General features: G+C 37.0%; 1 protein-coding gene across 5 annotated transcripts in view; it reads right to left on the bottom strand.

Annotated features, from left to right (window-relative positions):
• LOC138744390 (RNA/RNP complex-1-interacting phosphatase-like) overlaps positions 1–17,535 on the bottom strand; it is a 50,717-nt gene that overhangs the window by 7,461 nt on the left and 25,721 nt on the right. For 4 of the 5 annotated variants that reach the window (XM_069900505.1, XM_069900502.1, XM_069900503.1 and 1 more), the window contains exons 4-10: positions 16,061–16,192; positions 15,845–15,968; positions 11,855–11,915; positions 7,168–7,214; positions 6,998–7,073; positions 3,358–3,471; positions 2,037–2,126 (exon numbers count right to left, since the gene is read on the bottom strand). In XM_069900505.1, the coding sequence (XP_069756606.1) occupies positions 2,037–2,126; positions 3,358–3,471; positions 6,998–7,073; positions 7,168–7,214; positions 11,855–11,915; positions 15,845–15,968; positions 16,061–16,192 (644 nt within the window). Of the gene's footprint in view, positions 1–2,036; positions 2,127–3,357; positions 3,472–6,997; positions 7,074–7,167; positions 7,215–11,854; positions 11,916–15,844; positions 15,969–16,060; positions 16,193–17,367; positions 17,410–17,535 lie in introns of those variants that run through there. The other variant, XM_069900506.1, reaches the window with a different exon arrangement.

Here is a 17,535-nt window from a genome sequence, read left to right as displayed (position 1 = left end):
GACTGTAACTTTCCAAAATTGTATTTAATTTGCCACTTCTCTGTCCACTCTCCTAATCTAAGTCCTTCTGCAGCTTCCCTGTTTCCTCAACACTAACTGGTCCTTCGTATCATCTGCAAACTTGGTCACAAAGCCATTTATTCCATAATCTAAATCATTATTGAAGGTAAAAAGAAGCAGTCCAAAAGTGACCCCTGTGGAACACCATTAGCAACTGGCAGCCATCCAGGATATGATTTTTGTATTCAGACTCTCTGCTTCCTGCCAATCAACTAATGCTCTATACAAATTAGCCAAATAATAGATTCAGCATGACACTTTGTAGAATAGCCCTTTAATTGACTGAGCACACATGGCGTGGTTGAGTGAAACCTATTGAATTTTCACTTACCAACATGTTATTGAAGTCTGCAATGTTTGCCTAATGTTGATGCTCAGTCAATAAAAGCTATTCAGCTCTGTCATTGCTGAATTCATTAGATCAAGTTTCATTGAAATAAAAAATTATTTTGTATCAATGATTCACATGTAGATCATAATCTTACCCAAGCTTCAAATCATTTTCTTTAGAATTCATTACTAAGCAAGATGGAATCCACTGTGCCAATTTCATAAGCTCTATGTGGACCAACTTGAGATAAATCAAATAATGTCTTGCTTCTAATATTGTTGTTCCAATTCCTAACATTTCATTTGTACTGTAAAGGTGGATACTCCTCAATCCAACTATTCACAGGATCTGTGGCCATATGTCAGAGCTGGGGGCTGACAAAACTAAGCACATGTTCTGTTCCTACCCCCAAAACACCAACATTTTCTTGCCTAAAATGAAAAATGATTTGATATTTAAAGACAATTAATAAGACAAAGGAAATATTCATGGACACTAACTAAATCTTCATATGTTGGAAAGTAACAAGGAATACACACTGTGGGAAAATTTATTTGAACATTATTTTTACATGCCTTCAACTACTGCTGAAAGCCCCACATCAGCCCATTCTCAACACAATAGTAGTGGGGGGGCGGGGAAATGAGGGAATGGGAAAGAAAACAGGGTCACTGAACAGGAGTATTAAAGACACTTTCCTGCTTGTTAATGAAAATCAATGCAGCTTTGTTACTGTATTAATATTTTTTATACCATCGAGTGAAAGATGCACAAGGAAGGTTGAACAAATGGGCCCATGGAAATTTCGGCCTGGTACTTTTAAAAAAAAATCCAGTAATTTTACTAAAAATAACATTAGGGTGTTCAATAAAACACTCCTGACCAAATTTTGGAAGTTATTGACAGCAAAGCTAACATTATTATTGCCATAATTTCCTTCCATAACTGAGAAATATGGGCATTTCTCCAATTCTTTTTGTATTATTCAAGAAAAAATTCAGCCTGGCCCATAGGGAAAAGAACCTCAGGGCTCTATGTGATGTCATGTATGTACTCTGATAATAAATCTGAACTTTATGCAAGCAGGGTAAACTTAAAAGTGCTACCAACAATTCACTAACAGACAGTTGGACTGTTCTTGAAGATCCACGTGAGAGATGAAACTTGGGCTTTCTGCCCTACAAATGTCCCATTTACCATAAAAATTTGACCCAAGCAGAAGGGATTGTTGGAACTGATTTAAATGAATTTGCTGGGATAGTTTAAATAGGAGTTTGGACATTTTTAAAAAAATTAAACAAGTTATTGGCTCATAAATAAACAAATCTTTTAAAATGGCTTCTAAAATACAACTTGCTTGTAAAATTGCATTCACCTGTAAGTTTTTAAAGGATTTTTGAATATACTGCATGTATGAAGTTTTGAATTATTTTTAGTTAGGGTTAGGGTTATAAATCTGGAAATCTGACTTGGATGATTTAATCGATGCTTTTTTTTTAAGAAGGCAGGTCATTTTGACATTCAAGCTCTTATAATGTAGATGGCTCATTAGGCAGGCAGGATGAATCCTTCTAAAGGAAAGATAATTGTGAGTGACAAAAGTTTAGATGATTACAAACATTAAATATTGAAAATAGTAATTTACCGGTCATGCCACCTATTATATGGAGGAACATCAAAGTCTCTAGCAGGAAGAGGCAATGTTCCATACGATGGACCATGTCTTGAATTAGGCCTATTTTTAGATGGAGACAAGGATAGAGAGAGATACAAGAAAGATAGCATTATTTGTATTATACGTTCAAGTCCAACATGCAAATTAAATGACCTATTCTAATGGACCTGCTTTTACATTCCATGTGTTGGCTAATAAAGAAAAATATGTTGCATGTCTATTGTGAAGCTACACTCCAAGTTCAACAGTTTCACCATAGCTCTCAATATTCCCCCATTCATTGCAATATACATCTACGTTATAGAATGCTCTCTTGTTCAAAAAGCATGCTGAGTGATCATAATTCAGTTAGCTTTAATATAATTATGAAAAATTTACTGTAGTTGACAATAAGGGAGAGAAAGGTTTTTTAAATTTTTCACACTGTGAACCATATTAACCAAAATACACACAACATTTCCCTCTTGAATATACAGTGTCATTTTCTCCCCTTTTTGACTGCAGAAAGAGGTGTCAGTTGGGAAGTAAAATGGCAAGGGAAATTTAATCTCAAGATGGAAGGAGAAGGAAAGAAAAGAATGGACTCAGTAGAATTTCTGGTGTATTTTTGTTGAATGACAACATTGTCTGACTGGTTTAATGCAACCTAGATTGTATACCTAAAATGGATGAGAGGGGGGGGTGGGGGGGTGGCTTGGGAGGAGGGAGGGAGAAAAAGTCACTGTATATGTGTGAAAAAGAAAAAGTGTATATCATGGCTAATGTGATTTATGGTGTGAAAAATAAAAATTAAAAAAATAAATAAAAAAAGAAGTGCAAGGTAATGTATTTGCAGATGTACAAAATGGTCAGGGTTTACATAATGTGATGATACAAAGGAGTGAGGAAAAGAGGTGCAAAAAAAGAAATGGAGGAACTCAGTGGATTGAGCAGCATGTTTGGTTTGGGGGATGGTGGAGGGTGAGAAAGGAATAACCAAAGCTTTTTGTTGACGTCATGTAGATCATGAATGTACTCTGACAATAAATTTGAACACTTGAACTTTGAAGTATTCCTTCAGAAAAGATACCCAAGGATACATGAAAGGTCAGACAGGTCAATACGATGGTTAAAAAACAAACAAAACGCTTTCCTTTATTAACCAAGTTACAAAACAGGGAGATTGTCAGAAGTATGTGCACCAAAGGCCCCACATCTTAAGTTTGAGATGAGTGTTTAATCAAATACATGAAGTATTACATCTGCATTTGTAATAGTTCCAAAACCATATGGAAAAATAACAGTTCCTTACTCTGGAAAATCATCAAGCATAGGCCTAGGGGCATGCTGTCTTAAAGAGTACGAGGGGTAAGGTTCCAGTAGTTCTGGCTCCGGTTCGGCATCAAAGACATCAATTCCCAAATTACTGCAAAGTGAACAGAAAAATCAAATAGAACAATAATAAATGAGTTGTTATAGCAGCTAGAATTGCACAGAATGCATTTACCTTAAATATTTGATTTACTGTCTTTCTATTATTTATTTTGTTCTCATGAAAAATCAACTTTTTTCCTTCACTGTATAATATCCCCAACTACATTTGAACAACCCCAGGCAAAAAGAATGGTTAAAAATTAGGTGAAAAGATGTAGAATTGAGCTGGCAAGTTAGCTTTCCCATTTAGTTATGGATGGCCCATGTGGCAGTCTGAATAAACTGTATGGGACTTACCATATAATGTTATGAAACCTATTGTATCATCAATACAGTAGATAATTCTGTGTTTGGTAAAGCAATGGATGTATAATTGACTTGCTTCATATAGGCCCATCTCATTATTGAACACAGACTATAAAATTATTGCAAAAGCTCTGGCCGATAGGTTGGCAGAATATTTGCCGAGATTAACGAACCTGGATCAAGTGGGTTTTGTAGAAAAGAGGCAATTGGCAAACAATGTAGCTAGATTGCTAAATCTGGAACACCTGGCACAATCAGGGATAGACTCAGGAGTGGCCGTAGCTTTGAACGTGGAGAAGGCCTTTGACAGGATGGAGTGGCACTGGAGAAATTTGGATTGGGACAAATATTTATTAATTGGGTTAAAGCACTTTACCACTAACCCCAATTGAAAATTATAACAAATGAGCAGATGTCTCCAGTATTTCCACTAAGCAGGTCAAGTAGGCAAGGTTGCCCATTGACCCCAGCGTTTTTCATATTAGCCATTGAGCCACTGGCGGAAGCCATCAGTGGGATCCAGATGTAAAGGGGTTCAAGGTGGGCCAGGTGGAACACAAAAATCAACCTCCTTGCTGATGATGTGTTAATATATTTGATGGACCCTGGTTGGGGGCGGGGGGGGGGTCGTTGGCCAGACCACACTGGAGGATTATAGGAAGGTTTCGGGATACAAGGTAAATTTGGATAAAAGTGAGATAATGCCTTTGACAAATGGGGATTATGAGCAATACCAACAAGGAAGCCAATTTAAATGGCTGCAAGAAGATATTAAATATTTGGGGACAAAAATGATAAAGATTTACATAACATACAAATTTAACTATATCCCTTTGCTCCAGAAGATTGAAGAGGACCTGGTCAGGTGGAAGATTCTGTCCATAACATGATGGGCAGGATCAACTGTGTCAAAATGAAGGTGATGCCAAGGTTCCAATATCTTTTCCAGTCATTGCCTTGGATTTTAAAAAGAAAGTGCTTAATGAGTGTGTCAGAAAGTTTCTATGGAACGGGAAAGATAACATGGGATTACAACTTGGGGGGGTTTAAAATTACACGATTTAAAAAAATTATTACTGGGCATCTCCGGCAAGGTTTGTCACCTCACTTTTTGAGAGAGGCCTTCCTCCCCATGGGCAAAAATTGGACTACACTTAGTAGACAAAGTCAAAATATTTATATATAAATGGAACACCAAACTACTCTCAAAGAAAACCAATAGCCCCATCCTAAAGCATGTACTTCAGAGATGGAAAAGAGCAAAACAATGTATTGAATGGAAGGCGGGGACATTCTCCAAAATGCCCTTAACCCACTATAATTTAACACCCTTAACTTTTATTAATAAAATCCTGGACACCTGGTGCCAGAAAGGATCAGGTGTATCAAGGATTGTTACAAAAGGGGGCAGCTAATGTCATTTGAGCAGTTGAGAAATAAATAAGACCTAACAAAATATTCTTCTGCTATCTGCAAATAAAGGAAAAATTGAGACCAGCTATGGCACTACATAAATTTAGCAACATGGAGATTCTAATTCAAAAGGGGAATGTGTGTAAATTTATTTCTAAGATGTATTACACATTCCAAAATGAGGGCCAAAAGCCGGGTTTACAGAGGTCGAGGAAGAGATGGGAGTCGGACTTGGGTACAACAATCAACGAAGAGTGGTGGCAAGACCTGTGCCTGGGCAGTGTGACGGGGGGGTCGTCAGGTGCAGTAATTTCTTGTACCTGTTGTATGTTACACAAATCAAAACTGGAAATTTCAGAGCTGTGCTTTAGATGTGGTGTGGAGATAGGAACTTTCATCCACTCCACCTGGCTATGTAGAAAGGTGAGACCCTTCTGGGAAGACCTGGGGGACATTCTGAAAAATTACAAAAGTGGATTTTCCACAGGATCCAGAGTTCTACCTCCTAGGGGATATTGTAGGTGTACAGTTTAGACTGACCAAACACCAGATTTTGTTCATGAAGGTCACCTTGGCGGTAGCCAGGAGGTGTATAGCGGTTTCGTGAAAGTCAGACTCTCAACTAAATACCACACGATGGAATGGGGAAATCACATAGAACCCAAGGAAGAAACATGACATATTCATTGGAGAATGGCAATCTTATTTGAGATGTATCAACATCCAGATGATCTAGAAAAAGAGATACTGAAATAATCAGTCCCCAGTTGGAAAAGGAGTGTAACTAATGAAGCTGGATAGGACACAGTCGACATGCTTTCCCTCCCCCCCCCCCCCCCACTCTTTCTGCTTAGGGTTTGTAGGGGTCAATGGCCCGATTGATGTCTGCCTTAACGTAAATTACTTGATGGTATATTAAATTGTATATGGGAAGGGATACATTCAGACTCTAACATATGCAGGAATGTTGGAAAGATTGAATGGTTTGTTAAGTTTTATGATTCTATGAAAATCATAAATAAAATATTTTTAAAAATGAATAATTGCATTAAGATGCCTTGTTGGTAATGCACTCCCAGGTTTGGCAACACCAAAACAGTGACCTGTACAGAATATTATGAGTAGTCAATTTAGAAAGATTGGACTGTAAACACAAATATTACTGTCAATGCAAACAAGTAGGTAGTATTCCAGAGCAAATAGTAAGCCGTAGGTTTAATTTCCACATGAGAAACTGATGTAGAAATATCTTTGCTGAAACTCTAACCATTTTATTTTCTAGATTCAAAAAAGCATAAATCAGAAAATCTAACCCCTCTGACTAATCATTCACAGCTTCCTTCAATTTATCATTGTTACCAATGATACCTAGTTGCTAAGTTGTTTCCTCAACTAAACTTCAATTACACGCATGAAGATCTTAGTAAAAAAACTAAAAGCTATGCTCTATGTAAAAGTGTCACTGCTCCTTAGCGTATTATGTTAAAGAGGCAGCAAGTCATATTTGGTAACTTATCAGGTGATCATTGAATGAAAGCTTAGTGAAACAGATTCTAATTTCTAATCAGAAGAGTCACTCTTTAGTAGGAATTGCTAGAAAACATTATCAGGAATATCCCTCCCAATTAAATGATAGTGAATCCAAATATATGTCCTGTACCAAGAAGAACCGTTAACTGAACTTGAAATTTCTTGATGTGAATGGCTTAGACACTTGACCTCACCACTACTGATAAAATCAAATAATGCACTTAGTTTCTTTTGTAATTTCATAATAAAGGAATTAAAACAAAAATCACCTTCTCATTGGTCCACATCGAAGATCAGCCAGATATACAGCTCCATCCATTTTGTGGCCCCGAGCAGTGTTAAAAACTTTAAATTTAAAATGTATGGGGGGAAAAAAAAGGTAATTAAAGTTCCATCTCTGAGAGGGAAATGAATATTTCAGGATAAATAAGACACATACGTTCAATCGTTGTCTCAGGGTCCACTTCTTCTACATCAATTAGGTATCTAATTTGTAAACAAAACAAATTAATATAACTTTATTTTTAGCTGGACATTTCAATGCACATTTTAGCTAGTTTTGGCTTCTCAAAAATTATTTAAAATCAATTATACCAGATTTGTACAACTTCCTTACATATTAAGCATTTTCAATATTTGCAGAAAATCGAGATCTGCTCTCTCTCGTTAATACAATGGAATGTCCAACTTTAAATAGCAATTGAATACTTTAAACATTTTTATATTTTTTTTATTTACATTCATGAAAATTTTAAATATCATAACACAAGTGAAGCCACTGGGTTGAAAAGGGTCAGTGGCAACACTGATACAAAATAGCTAAGAAAGCCAAGGACTGAAAGACTGCACAAAAATCAAAGCAGTGATTTCCCTTAGTAGTTGGTATCAGAGTCATTGCTGTATATTTAAATAGATGGAACTGAATATAGGAGGTAAAGTCAAAATATTTGCAGATTTCAAAACATGAAGAAGTAAGGCAAATCATTTATTAGAAAACTGTTTAGGCTGCCGCTTGACTATTACATGAATTCTATGTAGATTTGGAGTGGGAGAAAGGATAGTTCTTAGAATGAAATTAAGAATAGAGATGATCAGTTACGAAAGCTACAAGAAAATGGAATAATACTTCGCAGAGCAGCAAAATTATGGAAAAATTAAAAATAGCAAACGAGAAGAAAATATTTTCACTGTCATAAGACATGGCAACGGAAGGACACATATTTAAGGGAAATGGCAAAAGCAAGAAAAGATGGGGAAATTTTAAAAGAACGCATAGAGCCGTTACAGTTACATTGAAAGGCCATGGAAGCAGATTCAAATTGGGAAAGCAGAATTAGATAATAAATTGAAGGAGACAACACATGTGGGGCTTTAGAAAATGGATAGAAAATGAATCTGACTGAATGGATCTACAAAGAGACAGGACAGATGCGATGGGTCTAATGGCTTCCTTTAGTACAACCATTCTCAACCTTTTTTGGCTATGGCCCGCTTTCCCTGAGAAGCAGTCAAGTTTAGTTGGTTTCTTCCAGATTCCTCTCCTACTGAATAAAAAATATTTATGCTTCGCAGAGTGAAAAGAAAACAAGGCTTTCACTCTGTAGGAAAGCAGAAAACATGCACCTATTATAAAAAGTTGAAAAAGGATTCTTAAAGCGCAATGGTTTGTGAAAACTTATACAGTAAAACGTCTGGTATCTGGCACCTAAGGCTTTGGTAGATGCAGGATAAGTGAATTTGTTGGTTGCTTGAGATTGTGTGTTGCGTGGATTGGTGAACTGACTGCTAGGGGATGCCAATGTTAAACTTTTGTGATTTTACCTATTTATTTTCTGTGATTTCTTTTTGATGATTGCTTGAGGCTGCCGGATGCTTGAATTCTGAATAATGGGGATTTTACAGCAAATTAAATTTTTAATTAGATCCTTCAGTTTGATGTTCCAGAGCATTTCTTAAAAAAATGTCAGACTCCAATTGGATAGTGCTATTCAAAGGTCACCTCTTGTGATATCAAATCTATTCAGCAGATTACTCTTAACCAAAAAATCTTTTTCATACTGATTGAACTTACAGCGTGCAATTATGTCACTCTGAAGATCAATCAAACCCTCTTGAATTTCTGTGTCAATTTTGGTGGGTTGTTCCTCAAATGGATCCAATATCCAATACAGGATATTAAGGTTTCACAAGGTCATTAAATCTTTCCTGCAGATCTGTATGTATTTGCTTTAGGTGTTTCGCATAAACAATAATGTAATTATCCTTGAATATTCAGATTTGGAAATTGTAAAAATCCCAACGCTTGATATTGCTCCAATGGGCCAAGCTTTTTAAGGAAAGAAACAGTGGCTTCCTTACTATCAATGAGGTTGTGTTTACCCTGCAAGGTCTTGTTCAATAAATTGAGTTTGTCAGAGATATATGTCAGATAAAATACATATGCCTTTGCAAGAATGACTTTTTTTCTACTTTCATCATGAGAAAGAAAAGAAACAATCATGTCCCTGAGTCCAACAAAATAATGAAGACAATTTCCCTTGGAAAGCCACCTTAGTCAGTATGCAGTCACAGCTTCTGGAAAGGTTTGTCATTTTCTTCACACAAGATGAAATTAAAGCGGATAAGATTTTATGAAGTTGACAGTCTTTCTGACAATTAAAATTGAAGCATTTAAACATCCTCCTAGGTTTTAAGCCACTACATGCTTCTTATGAATGATGCAATAAACAGTAAATACTGAAGGTTTAACTTTTTCAGATGTGTGAAGAACCCTCTGTATCGTCCAAGCATCGAAGTGGCACCATCGATCATAGGTTCTCAAATGGAATACTGTTCTCGTTTATGTAATTCTTAACTTCTTCAAAAATAGTCAGTCCTTTCATATCTGTTTTAATCTTTCAGGCAAACAACATCTTTTCCATCAGCTTGTTTCCATTCCAGAATCTGGTATAAGCCATGAGAAGAGTGTCGTTCTCTTGCAGAGTGGATTCATCCAATTATAAAGAGAATTTCTTGATTTCTTAATTAAATTACTATATTTTTTCTCCCCAATGTACCTTACCAGCTCATCAATTCTTCTAAAAACTGGAATTACTCAAAGGAATTTCCTGAGTAGCTTCTTTGGCATTTAAGTTCATGATGTCAGATGTTATTATGGACACTGAAGGCAAAATAAGTGACATTTTGAGCACTTCCATTTTAGCAATCAATTCACTTATCTTGTATGATGTAAGGAGACTCTTTGCTAAATTCTGTGATGTCATCTATTTGAGGGTTGGCCTTCTCTCAAAATTACCTCGAGGGTTTTGAAGTAATCCAAGGTTTTATCTTTTTTCTCATTATGTACGGTTTCTAAATGTTGTTTCAGCTTCCTTGACCTCATGCTTTAGTTTGAAAATGTATTCAAACAAATCAAACACAAGAGCATAGAAGCATTTTGCAGGGATGCAATGAAACCGTACGATAAGCATTCCACCAAATACTGCCAACATTTCTTTTTTGCCGAGGAATACCTGGGTTAAATTGTTTCTGAAAGTAACAAAAATGAACTATTATAAAAAGAAAGCATTTCTTACAAAGTTAGCTCAAAATTGGCTTAAAGTTTTGTGGAACATAATGAACAACACATACCTTCTTCAATAAAAGCTATTATGAGATATACGTTCACTACTCATCATGATAACGCGAAGCAAAATGAGAGTGTTTGTGGCAACGAGATATGGAGCAAAATTTTTCAGCCTGCACGCTTATTTCCTAGAACTGAAGGTGATAGAACAAGAGAAAAACTACGTGGAAGGCAATTCATAGCTAAAGCTGGTTCCATGTCAGACAAATACAATCACGTCGAAGAAAGGAACACTCCGAACATTTTCTGCATTTATCTAGGGTGTCTCCAAATGCCTCCAATCTTGAAAAAAATCTCATGTTGCTTGGCAACTATGCAGCAAAGCCTAGCAACAAAGCCCTTTCCTTCCTCAAAAATGTTTAATCCATTCAGTTTCCATGTTCGCCTATATACTTTGGCCCCCCCCCCCCACCATTTAAGAATTTCAGTCCATGGCCCCCATTGAGAATGGCTGCTTTAGTGCAATATTATTCAATGATCGTGATATCATATATCTTATTTTCCATAAACTGAGCAAAATATGTAATACAATCTATTTGATTTTACAGATCAGTCCTACATTTTAGCCTAATTACTTGGTATAGATATTGTTAATACATTTCATTCATAGTGAATTATTAAATAGGTGGTGGAATATTATTGCTAATGCAATAAATAAAATCATATAAAGTGAAACCCCTGGTATCTGGCACCTGTGGGGATTGATAGATGCTGAATAAGTGTATTTTCCAGTTGCTTGAGACTTACTCTTACAATGCCTAATACACCTGCATTAATAATAGTTTAAAAGACAAAAATACTATTCTGTACTGAACAAACTTCACTTGCATGAACAGATAAACCTTAAAGAATTTTACTTTATTTTCAGTCACATTCTTTGAATACATTTAACCATAGCTGCGTCTGAAGGTTCCTTCCCTCCATGGAGCCATCCAAAAGATGAACAATAACATTATACACAATTAAACCCCCCCTCCCCTCCCCCAAGATTACAGATAGACCAGGGCGACAGTCGCCCTGGCATCCCAGTTAATTGGCATTGCAGTTCCCGGGATAGGAAGCCATTTGAGGCTGTCAATCCCTGGTGTGCTGATTGTTTTCCTTTTTTCACTGGACCCTTGACTGGTTAATTTCCCATTAATTCTTGAGACATTACCCAGTTCTTCATCCTGGGTAACGCTATTGCTGTTTCACACAACTTCGTTCAAATAGCTGCTACGAGCAAAGCATGACCAAGACACTCCTCTGACTGAATGTTTGCTCCCATCTTCACCAAAGGTTTATGTGTTACTTCAGAGAAAATTTACTTTTACATTTTAAAATTACTTATTTTTTTAACCTATTATTTTATTCTTATTTTTTTTAAATTTATTTTCAATGTTTTTTTTGCTGGTTGCTTGAATTCCAGATACCAGTGATTTTACTGTATTTGGATTAGTTCATTATATCCCAGAATAACAAAAAACTAGGTGAAATAACATCAGATTTAAACAATATTTACCTGCAGATAAGGTATCCAGTTCTATTGATCCCACCTGTACAGTGAACTCCAATTATTTTATCTGAAGACAAATTGAAAGGAATCATAATTTCAATTTTCAACTGCAATTAAAAAAGATTAATTTAAGGAAAAGTTATCATGACTTTACAAATACTGTCAAATAAGTCTCACAATGTTTAATCTTCAACTTAAAAGTCAGTTTTCCGACTGACCAAGTTGCCTACCAAAGGTACTCCTATTTGCCTGCATTCGTCCCACATCCCTTCAAACTTTGTCTATCCATAAATATTGGATGTACACAAGCTTCAATCAAGAATACAACTTTCATTTTCATTTTGAAATATGGTATTTAGTCATCAATTGTTTTCTCCCATTGCAGAAACAGATGCTGTTGTGATAAGTTTTCACAATTGCTTAATATGACCTTGCCCAAATGGCCATTCATGCACAACTTTAGGCCACAAGCAACAAATTATTTCAACTGGGGACCCCCTTTGCAAGCTGCTTGGGAACTTGCATTGCTCTGCTTCTCACATTCCCATGAAACTCACATGGGCCCTTTAAACCAAGAAGATGATTGTGGACTTCAGGAGGAAGTCAGGAGAACACGAACCAGTCCTCATCGAGGCTTCAGTAGTGGAGAGAATACAGAACTTCAAATTCCTGAGTGTCAACATCTCCGAGGATCTGTCCTGGAGCCTCCGTGTCAATGCAATCACAAAGAAGGCTCATCAGCGGCTATACTTTGTGAAGTGTTTAAGGATCTCGAAAATTTCTACAGGTGTACCATGGATGGCATTTTGGCTGGTTGCACCACTGTCTGGTATGGAGGTGGAATGCTCAGAACAAGAAAAATCTCCAAAGTGGAGTTGTTAACTCGGCCAGCAACATCGCAGGCTCCATTGAGGACATCTACAAGAGGCGGTATCTTAAAAAAGCAGCCTCTATTCTCAAGGACCCCCACCACCCAGACCATGCCCACTTCACTCTGCTACCATCAGGAAAAAGGTACAGGAGCCTAAAGTCAAGCACTCATCAGCAGAAGGACAGCTTCTTCCCCTCTGCAGTTAGGTTTCTGAATGAATCAAAGACACTGCCTCACTTTGACTTTTCGTGCACTATTTTTATTTATTTTATAAGTAGGCTTATATAAATGTTTGCATTATGATGCTGGCACAAAATGAATTTTGTGACTTGTTCATGACAATAAATTCTGATTTTGAACTTTGGTTTCTTAGGAAATTTATTGTACCACTGCACAACATTTAAAAGAAAACAAAATTCTGTTGTACTATTAATTTGAACAACATCCAAATTTGCTGTCCAGTACCCATCCTGAGTGTTTATTATTATTATTTATTGCTCTTTGTATAAGATATGATGAAAGCATCTGTTTAGCATGCCATCCCGGCAATCAACCCATTCACAAGTTCAATAAACACTGCAAAAATATAGTGTTACAGGCTTAAAACAGTGCAAAGGCCTTGTTGAGATAGGCTTCAGAGATCATCTTTTACTTATGAGAGATCCAGTAGGAAAGCAGTTGCCCTTAAATCCAGTAGTATGAATTTTCAAACTCTTGTATTTTCTGGCCAAAAGGAGAGGGGAGAAGAGAGTATGACTGGGGTGGCACAGGTCCTTTAATATGTTGGCTGCTTTCCCAAGGCAGCAAGAAGTGTCGATGGTGTCAATGGAGGAGAGGCTGGTATGTGTGATGGCCTGAACTGTATTTAACTCTGCAATTTCTTGCAGTCTTCAGCAAGGCATTCCTACACAAAGCTGAATATTTTCTGCATGCGCAGTGGGAAACTTTATGAAATAGCTAATTACTTTATACCCATCTTTGCCTCTGCCATCCAAACTCTGTCAACACATCTAATGTCTTAACAAGAAGAAAAAACACAGTACTAGTATATGGCTAATGTTATGGTATCTTTTCTCTTCTCATTCAACTTGTGGCAACCCAAAAAATGGTCCGATAAGAAAATGGGACAAGGAAGAAAGAATACTGGGCTCCCCCCTCAACAAGATTCCACTTCTCACCATTTTCCCATCTCTCACTCGTCATCACACAATCAGTATCTAAAGTGGGTTACTAAGTCGACCAAAATAAACTTTGCTACAAGAGTGGCCTCAACAACAACATTCAATTAGAGTTGTACTGCTTTCATTCTCTTCTTGATCTTTTTAATCAGCATCGATCAATCATTGTTCCTCCTGTGTGCCCAAATTTCACTGCTTCATGATATTGTGCAGAGACAATACACTATTCAGAATATACAGGCTTGGATACACTGAAAGGTACTTTCTATATTTCTCAGTGCCTGAACCAGCCACAACTTTAATATTTACTGATGACAGGTTTGTACTAGAACACCATCAGCTTCACTCGTTAGATTTCAGATTGTGTGTATTTGGGCATATGTGCTTAACAAGTTAACAGATCTGTGGTTCAAGGAAAATGCAATTTGATAGAATAACACCATTCAGCTCCCCAGGAAACTCATGCAAATACCTACAAAGGTCCTTGAAAATGTGTATCAGATGCACACTGATCCAGTGACAACCCTTCTAATTTACAACCATTTCTGTTTGATCAGTTGCATCTGTGGAAAAATCAGTCAAGAGACAATTCCTTCTGAGTACTCACATCGTTTAAACAGAATGTGAAATAAACTGTCAGTCACACCTTTATTAATTTGAGGAATACTGGCATACTCTAAACATCTCTGACATGTTGCTCGTAACATGTTGCCATCAGGTCAACATGAAGCAGTACTTTCAACATATTAAAGATCTATCCCAATACTAACATGACGATGTGAGCTTCCAGAAACTGCTGTTTCTACACATAGGAAATCTAATCTTGCAGGTGCAGAAATTATGACAGATTGTGCTTCCTCAAAGACAATAAAGGGTACAGTTATTCTGATGCAACACAGTGTGGAAAAATAAATACAGCAAGAAAACTGAACAAATGTTTCACGTCATCAGTGCCCATTTTAAAACACTGCATAAAACAATTCAGAACTTGAAGCCAAATTCACGAGTTCCAATTCTGCCAGTTTCCATTGTATTTTATCTCTTGGTTAGATGCCAGGAGATTAGCGTGATATTAAACAAATGATGAAATATTGCTCAAGCTGAGGGAGTACCCAGATGGGGAACAGGTGTGGACTCGGGAGAACAGGGAGCAGAGATACAGAGCTCTTCCATGGAGTCCTACTGCCTGGTCATTATGCTGACGGCCCTGGACAGCTTTTGAATAGTCTGTATAAGGGGCCGGCATTGTTTTTTTTTTTAAAGATTGGTGAACCTTCAAAGGTTTGTGCCAAGATGGTGACATGCAGCAGACACAAGGGTTGTGGGCTCTGGGGATCAGCTGACCAGTGAACAGCATCAGAGTAGTAGACACCACACTGCGAAGGAGAAGCCTAGGAGAAGACCCTACAGAGAAGGTGACCAAAGCAGAGCTGCGAGGAGCTCCGAGGAACACAAGGCTACAGGAGCCAGGTATCAGGACCAGAATTTGTGAGGATGCAGACAGCAAGCAGGTCTCCCAAAGGGGTTTGCACATTGATAGCTTCCTAACTGCTGAGCTCAGGTTCACTGGTGGAATGGACAGGAAGCGTGTGGCTGTAAAGGCGATGGGAGCACAGGAGGTGAATCCAGACACTTTGTCTCTGAAGGGGCTCTCTTTTATTTCTCTTTCTCTTATTAGTGGGGCACCAGGCTAGTGACACTTCTTTGTGTGCTTTCACAGCAAACAAATGTTAACAAATGTGTATTGTGCACATGACAACTAAGGAATCCTGAAGTTGACCAGAATGCTTCAGCACAGGGAGAAGGTACAAACTCCTTACAGACAGTGCAAGATTAGAAACTGGTCACTGGTGCTATAATAGCATTACCACCGCAACTTGTTTGCCCACGAAGTACAAATTACCATATCAGCTAAATAACAATGATTAAGAATAGCTTAATACTTACTATTGTCTGCATTTTCCCATAAAAATTTTCTGACTCTTCGTTTAAATTGAAGAATGGTAGCATCATCTGGTACTTCATGACCAACTGTGTACAGCTTTTGATACTGCACACTTTTAGGTAAATCCTAAATCAAATAAAGCATTGTGTGGACATACAAGTTGACCAATCAATTTCAATGAACACCAACTTTAAAGTTGAATTGGAAATTCTTTATACCTTTTCAGTATAATAACGAGTTGTATACGTTAAGTCAATTATTAATCCAAGTTCTTCATTTTGCTCTTTGATTTTTGCTATAAGATCTTTTGGAGAAAACTTCTGACTAGCTGTAAGTCTTTGACTTATTGCCTGCAAAGAGAAAGTATAACAATTTAGTTTTTTTGTATTAAAGAGTTAAGGCATTTATTTCTACAAAGAGGAATGCAATAGAGTTGAACCTAGTTCCAGTAACTGCAGTGGCATGAGTTGATAAAAAAACTTTCAAGAAAACAGGACGGTAAGACTCATGAATCAGAATGTTAAAAGTAAGTTAAAAAAAAAAGTTCTTCACTGAAATGAAAACCAATTTGGGAAGTAATTCAGATGGAAAAGTTGTTAGAGAAACAAAATTTAATTCTGATAAATACTCAAAAGTGGAAATGATGTAACAAAATTATTAATAAATGAGGAAACTTTGCAAGTAGAAATATTTCATTGATGAAGATAATCGCAGCTGTCAGTAGACCAGGATTTGCTTATGATTCTACCCATCCAATCCAGTTCCTTGGTTTAGATCTTTGCGAACAATTTCCTTATAGAACCCTGCTACAACTTGGCAATACCCCATACAGCTCAGGGACACCATTGCGAGGAATAGAATCTACATGCATTTGAATAGGCAAGACTAATTAGGAGAAATCAGCATGGCTATCACGTGGGAAATTGCATCTCATGAATTTAATTGTTGTTTTTTATTTAGGGGAGACAGAGAAGCTTGTTGAGGGAAAGACAGTAGAAGTTCTCTATATGGACTTTAGCAAGGTCTTTGACAAGGTCCCGCATGGTAAACTGGTCCAGAATATCAGATAGCATTGGATATAGAATTAACTTGATGGTAAAAGTCAGAAGGTGGTAGTTGAGAGCTGTAATGCAGATTAGAGGCCTGTGACCAGTAGTGTGCTGTAGACATAAATGCTGGATCCACTGTTTGTCAACAAAATCGATGACATTGGTTTAAAGTGAGAGGGGAAAGAGTTTAAAAAGGGACTCGAAGAACACCCTTTTTTCACAGAGGATGGTGGGCATATAGAACAAATTACAGAAGAAATTTAGAGGCAAGAACAACTGTAATGTTTAAAAGATATTTAGACAGGTACATGGTTAGGAAAGGTTTAGATTAGGGATGTGGGCTGAATGCAGGCAAATGGAGACTGCTCATGTAGATAATTTGATTGGCTTGGATGTTGGGCTGAAGGATGTTTCCATGCTGTATAACTATGATATGTCACGTCATATATCGTGGGATTGCTTAAAAGAAGCCTCACCAGCATAAATATTATGACAGTCAATTAAGCAATGTCTTCATTCTTAGATAGCTGCGAAATAATGCAAATGTTTGTTTAAAATAATTGGAAGATACCATAAAACACATTTAAATAAAGAAAATGCAGATAAACAGAAATCAATCTCTTCATTGCAGCTTCCTCTTTCTA

This window comes from Narcine bancroftii, chromosome 10 (assembly GCF_036971445.1).
Source record: "Narcine bancroftii isolate sNarBan1 chromosome 10, sNarBan1.hap1, whole genome shotgun sequence".
NCBI classification, from domain to species: domain Eukaryota; kingdom Metazoa; phylum Chordata; class Chondrichthyes; order Torpediniformes; family Narcinidae; genus Narcine; species Narcine bancroftii.
Note: the sequence above shows the minus strand (reverse complement) of the source record. Positions and strands in the feature narration are given on the sequence as shown.